This window comes from Elephantulus edwardii, unplaced genomic scaffold (genome assembly GCF_000299155.1).
Source record: "Elephantulus edwardii isolate Elephantulus edwardi_28Jun2011 unplaced genomic scaffold, EleEdw1.0 scaffold00008, whole genome shotgun sequence".
Classification (NCBI taxonomy): domain Eukaryota; kingdom Metazoa; phylum Chordata; class Mammalia; order Macroscelidea; family Macroscelididae; genus Elephantulus; species Elephantulus edwardii.
The window spans coordinates 32485962-32493077 of NW_006399758.1; the positions used below are offsets into that span (position 1 = coordinate 32485962).

General features: G+C 38.6%; 1 protein-coding gene across 1 annotated transcript in view; it reads left to right on the top strand.

Moving 5' to 3' along the window:
• LRRCC1 (leucine rich repeat and coiled-coil centrosomal protein 1) overlaps positions 1-606 on the top strand; it is a 55196-nt gene extending 54590 nt beyond the window's left edge. The window contains exon 19 of the mRNA XM_006880509.1: positions 484-606. Coding sequence (XP_006880571.1) covers positions 484-606 — 123 coding nt within the window. The remainder of the gene's footprint in view (positions 1-483) is intronic.
• Positions 607-7116: the final 6510 nt, after the last annotated feature.

Below are 7116 nucleotides of genomic sequence, written 5' to 3' on the forward strand. Positions count from 1 at the left end.
TTTTTGGATAATCTTCAGTAGAATCTTGCTTGCATATGAAATCAATGATATTGTTTTATAGTTTCCACACACTGTTGGGTCACCCTTCTTACTATATCTAATAATAGTATACCATTAAACACTATTTTTTCTATCGCCATTTGAACAAATTACATTTTATCAAAACTTCTTTGATGACACAATCACTGGATAAAAACACATAACATCATGATTGGTAAAATAGAGGGTCCGTGAAAAAGAGGAATGTTCTCAATGAGATGGATGGATTGGCAGAGTAGTAATTTTAAGGATGACAGGATTGAGGTGTTTTTAATTCTTTTATTCATGGACTTAGTGTAAGTTGGAACTACTTCAAGGGCATCTTGCATCAAAAATTTGAAAAAATACGTTAAGAATAAAAGATTTACTTGTTTAGTTCAGTATTCATTTTCAAAGTTCATTTTCTACTAACAAATTAAAATGTACATTTGCATGTTAATTTAGGTTTTCCAAGTTGAAGAAGAAATGCGAGGGCTTCTGGAAGAAACATCCAAAAACAAAAAAGCAATGGAAGAAAAAATTAAGCAACTTGCTTGTGCTTTAAGTGAAATTCAACAAGAATTATGATGGTTTTGAGAACAAACCCATTTGAAATGGAGCAGCAAACCTATTGTAAAAATGATTAAATATTGTAACAGTAGTAACTGCTATGACTTTGAAATGTCTCTTTCTATACCTCATTCTGAATATATTTTTAAATACTTGTGATCAAGTATTTACTAATTGTATATATAAATTTTGTAATAAATTGTTAATAGTTAATGTGTATTAGAAAAAACCTATCAAAATAATTATACGTAAGACACTTTTTCTTGTCTTGGTGCTATACAGTATTTGGTAACTACGTAGTTCCCTATAATTATGGTAAATGAAAATCAGGGTTAGTACTTCGAATCATATGAGGGAATGCAATTTAAACACATGTTTGCCTTTTCATGGAGTTGAATATTGAGTTCTGTTTACTGGTTGTACTTTGGTTGATGTAGCTCTGTTTTCTTGCTTAGAACATATAAGGGTAGTCAAAAAATACTTGAATTCGATCTGGTTAAAGATGGGGAATTTTAAAGAAAGTATTTGTAGTCCTTTCCACATCACTCATAATAATCCTTTTCATTAAAGGTTGTATTTAGGTTTTATAAAATTATTTTACTCCAGAAAAGTATTTATTACATGCAGAGAAAAAAAAATACAGTTAAAGCAATGTCATTACAAAAACATTAGAAGCCAGAAAGCAGTGAATGGCTTATTTAAATTGTTATAAACTATTAATCAAGAATTTTACATCCTCCTAAACTATTCTTTAAAATTAAAGATATTTCTAGGTTGGGGGGAAAAACCAAAGCACCCAGGAAATCTTGCTAGCCAATGTACTTTAAAGGAAAACTTACCCAACTAGAAGAAATGAAGAGTATTAGAAATAGTAAATAGGTAAACAGAAGAGACCGTAGTTATATTTTTTCTTTCGATAGAACATATCAATTATATAAAGCACTTATAATGCTATTGTTGAATTTATACCCCAAAAATAACGATAGAGAAAATTGAAGGGTAGTAACTAAGCTGGTGTTACTGAAAATCAAGCCCAAAATCTTGTTTTAAGGGTATCCAAATTACAGTGCCATCTGAAATTCCAACTTTAAGTGGTGTCTGAAATTAAATAAAGCCTTTGGTTGGGAATAAATGTATCCTGAAACTTGGGGTGTGGCCTTATGGGCAGATATCACTCAGGAAGCCTGAGGAATTAGACCTCTAAATCCCAAAGAACCAGTCCTGCTGACAGAACCAGCTTTCCTCCCCTTAGCCAATATGAGATAAACCCAGGTGTACTTAATGAGTCTCTGAGAGTTCACCTGGAGCAGAGCCTGGGGCATTGTTAGAGGCAATAGTCTTGCAAATGTTGCCATATATTCCCTACTCTTATCCCACTACTCAGTTTTGCTTCTAGACTTGAACTAATGTTAAATCTTAGTGAACTCTAAGAGAGGAAATACAAATTCTTACACTCTTTCACAGAACTTAACATTTTTCCAATGTGCCGTTGGGTTGACTGATTCAGTGACCTACATATACAACAGACCTGAACCTTACTCTATCATGTACCATCCCCACGCTCTGTCATGCACGTGATTTTTCCAGAATGTACAAACGAACCTGGGGAATACAGGTGGTGGTGATGGTGGTTGTGTACCATTGAGGTGGAACCAACTTACAGCTGATCCTCCAGTGGATTTTCAGAGGCAGTTAATTGCATGAGAGGAGATTGCCCTTACTTCTCACATGGTACGGCTGGTGGATTCAAACCATGTGCCGCTGGGATTGCACCACAGCTTCTTACCTTTAGGCCACCAGAGCTCCAGGGGAATATGATAGGAATGGCTATTAAGGTTGCAAAGTAAAGGTACAAAGCGCAAAATCAGATCTGTCTGAATTTGATTTGGGGACACAAATTCAATGTTTCAACTAGAGAAATTAGGAAAGGATAAAAGAGTGTATTTTATTGGCTCACAAGTGCGTGAATTATGCAGTGGTCTACAGTAAAACAAGACCTGCTTTACTACCGTGTCTTTATGGTTGAAGGGGCTAGCCAGAGATTTTAAGGAAATGGACATGTTAAGAGTGGCTCTTTCCAGTTAGATCCATATATCCATATATAGAACCCCAGAAACACCTCTGTTTGGTAAGGAATAACTTTGTGAAGAAAGCCACAGGATCCTTGAAGACTGCTATAATTTTGACTTTTCTAAGCCAGAATTAACAGTGGCAATTGCTCTAATTAAGTACAACACCTGTCTGTCGGTATGTTATATTGAGGATTGATCATGCTGCTGATTCTGGAGCCTATGCCAGGAAATTTGGAGGACAGCTGTCTGGCCAATGGATTGGAAGAGGTCCATATTTGTGCCTATTTCTAAGAAGAGTGATCTAACTTAATGTGGAAATTATCAGTATAATTGATATCACATGCTAGCAAAATACTGCTGAAGATCATTTAAAAAACGGCTGGAACAGTACCTAGATAGGGAATTGCCAGACATTCAAGCGGGATTTAGAAGAGGCCGTGGCACCAGGGACATCATTGCTGATACCAGATGGATCCTGGCTGAAAGTAAGGAATGCCAGAAGAAGGTCTATTTGTGCTTTATTGACTATGCAAAGGCATTGGACTGTGTGGATCCTTGTGGCTGACACTGAGAAGAATGGAAAACCCAGAGCACTTGATTGTTCTTTTGAGGAACCTATATACCTAGAGCAGGAGGCTGTTGTGTGAACAGGGTAGGGGGAGAGTACTGCATGGTTTGGGATTGGGAAGGGAGTGTGTCAGGGATGTATTCTATCTCCAAACCTGTTCAGTCTATACGCTGAGTAAATTATCCGAGAAGCTGGACTCTTATGAAGAGGAATGTGGCATCAGGATTGGAGGGAGACTCATCAATAACCTGCATTATGCAGATGACACAACCTTACTTGCTGAAAATGAGGAGGATTTTAAGCACTTGTTGCAGAATGCAACCTTCAGTTTGGATTGTGTCAATATCGAAAAAACAGATTCTTACCTCTGCTTCAATAGGCAGTGTCATGGATGGAGAGGAGATTAAAATTGTCAACAGCTTCTTGCTTGGATCTGCAATTAACACCCTTGGTATGAGCAGTCAGGAAATAAGAAGACACATTGTACTGGGAAAATCTGCAGTTAGGGACCTTTCCAAATTACTGAAAAGTAGTGATGTCAGTTTGAGGACTGAGATGTGTCTGATTCAGGCCATGGTCTTTCCAATTACTAGCTATGGGTCTGAGACCTGGACAGTGATGAAGGATAACTGAAGAATTGATGCCTTTGAGCTGTGGTGTTGGGAAGAGCACTGAACATTCCATGGACACCCAAGAAAACGAATATGTATTGGAGAGGGTACAGCCAGAGTGCCCTTTGGAGGCAAAAATGATGAGGTTTCACCTCACGTACTTTGGACATACTGCTAGGAGGTGTTATTCCTTGGAGAGGAACATGATGTTGGGAAGGGTGGAGGAGATGAAGCCTTTCAACCAGGTGGACTGACAAAGGTGACTGCTGCAATGGACTCTTCTGTGTCAGGAAGTGTGAGGATGGTGCAGGGTAGGAGTAGGTGCAGATCTTTTGTTCATAGGGTCACTGTGAGTAGTACTAGACTCTATGGAACCTAACAAGAACAACAATTCTGAAGAGAAAAGATGTCAGTATGGAAACTAAGGTACACCTGATTGAAATAATAGTCTTCACTTGCTGTGCATTAGAGACCTGGACAATGACCAAAGAATTGATGGCTTTGAGTTGTAGGATTGGAGTTGTTACTGTTAAGTGTCATCAAGTTGTAGACTTGTAGCAACCTTATGAACGAAAGACCTGAACGTTTGTTTAACTTTCATCATTTCTCCAGATTCATAGGCTTTCCGGAGGCAAGTTATTTTGGAAGTGGATGCCACTCCTGCTTCCAAGCTTGTTTTAATTGGGGAGCTGCACCAAATGCTGTCCACCATGTGTAACCATTCTTACATCTGACACATCAGTGTCACAGTGTTCAGCATCACAGCAACCATGAGTTACCTCTGTACAGCAAATGGACAGACCAGTGCTTTACCACTTAGAAGAATGTTTGGCCAAAAACAATTAAAACCAGGTCTGAGGGCCTCAGATTAAAATCATCCACCTTGGGCTTGGTAGCATCACTTTCTGTCCGCTAGGCCAACTGAGCTCTCTCTATGTTGTTATTGTTGAGTGCCATCTCATTGCGACCCTATGAGTGAAAGACCTGAACACCTGTAGAACTTTCATCGTTTCTCCAAGTTCACAGGGTTTCTAGAGGCAAGCTATTTCAGAAGTGGATGCCACTCCTGCTTCCAAGCTTGTACTGGAGTATTGAGCATAAATACCAGAGACTGCCAAGAGAACAAATGGATTTATCCTAGAGAGGGTGAAACTAGTATGCTTTTTTGGAGGGAAGGATTTTGAAGCTCTGTATCACATACTTTGCGCACATGGCCAGAAGGGAGGAGTAGAACATGTTTGGAAGGGTGAAGTGACAGCACAGGAGAGGAAGACCCCAGAAAAGATGGATTGACAAAGTAACTGTGGTAATGAGGTTAAGTGTGCTGGAGACAGACTGGCTCAGGATAGAGCAGAGTTCAGAGCTATTGTATATAGGGTCACTATGAGTTGCAGGCAACTCAACGGCACGTAAAAACAATTTCTTTATAGATGGGTGTTTATATATGCTGGCTTGTTTATTGTTTGGTTTTATTAGTACAGCATTTATCTGCCAGTCTGCTGTACTGGTATAATGTGTGGGTCACCGTGATGCTGGAAATGATGTCAACAGAGTATCAAATGCTAGAAGGGTCACTCGTGGTGGACAAGTTGCAGGTGGACAAGTTGCAGCAGTGCTCCTAGATTATGATAGTCTATGGAGCAGGACTGGCCATCCACTTTTAAAACAACAGGCCCTGTGAACAACAGAGGCAGGTGGCTAGAGTATTAAAGAGGGAGGTTAGCTGGGAATTCACTCAAATAAGAGAAACAGCTGCAAATAACCATTAATAACTGGAACACTGAATGTATGAACTATGAATGTAGAAAAACTAGAAGACAGAAAAAAATGAAATGGAACACTTGAAGATCAACATTTGAAGCATTAGTGAACTGAAAAGGAATGGCATGGGCCACTTTGAATCAGATGATCATATGATCTACTATGCCGGTAATGAAAAACTGAGGAAGTGATATTTATAATGAAAAGGACTATTTCAAGGTCTGTCCTACATCAGTGTTTGTGATGGGATTATATCCATATACATTCAAAGCAGACCGTTTAATATGACCAGTACTCAAATATATGCACCAACAACTAAAGCCAAGGAGGAAGAAATTGAGGATTTCTACCAACTTTTACAGTCAGAAATTGATCGAACACTCACTCTACAGCTCTTGAGAAATAATGTTTATTAAAATAAATGAAAAACAGAAGCTGAAAAAGAATCAACCAATATGAGAGTGGTGCTGTCGATCATTTGAAAAGAGAAAGCTTTGGTGAGCTCTGGTGGCCTAGTGGCAAGAAGCTGCACTACAATCCCAGAGGTGTGCGGTTTGAATCTACCAGATGCTCTGCCGAAAAGGGAGGAACAATCTCCTCCTGTAACCAGTCAGATGGGATTTGAAGGTACACACATGAAAAGAAAAGGTGGAAAATATTCAAGGCTGCACTTTTATTGCTTGTGAATTTGTTTTCATTTTCTACAGCTTTACTTTGAACTTACACATGAATAATTGATGGTCTCTTGCAACAGCTCAAATGTCCCTCAGCAAACGAATGGAACTGAGAAACTGATGCATTCACACAATGGAATACTACTGTAATATATGGAATACTAGTGGAATAACAAACAGCACTCAGGAGCAGTAACTTCAAATATAATACAGCATGAGAGAGACTAGAGAGCATTATGCTGAGTGACCTAACTCTGTATCATAAGAACAAGTACAGCATTAGAACATTATTGTAAAAATAGAAGGATAACTAGTAATTTGTATATAAATGTCCAAAGCGGGAAGGGGAGGCAATGGTTGGCTGGGTGTGGGGGAGGAGGAAGTTATGAGGCCTCAGAGTTTGGTAGGCAGAAGAGAGGGGGTGAAGGAATTGGGAGAGATCCAGTGGGGACCTGAAAAAAAAAATAGGTTAATAGTGGGCATAGATCAATGGTGATTAATTTTCCAAGACACAAAGTATGGAAATGATCATATAAAACAATGTAAATGAATGTGTGAAATACAATGTATGTTAGTTAAAAAACCTCTTATATTTAAAAAGGTAACCCAAAGGAGAATTGATGTCTTTAATTTACAGTGTTAGTGAAAAGTATTGAATATGCCATGAACTGTCAAAAGAACAAACAAGTCTGTGTTGAATGAAGTGCAATCAGAATGTTCTTTAGACCCAAGAACAATGAAACTATATCCCACTTATTGTCAGGCGCTACCACTAAAGAGCTGAACAGAGGATTCCAAAAGGCAGCTCGGAATGACAAAGCAAAATATTACAATGAAATGTG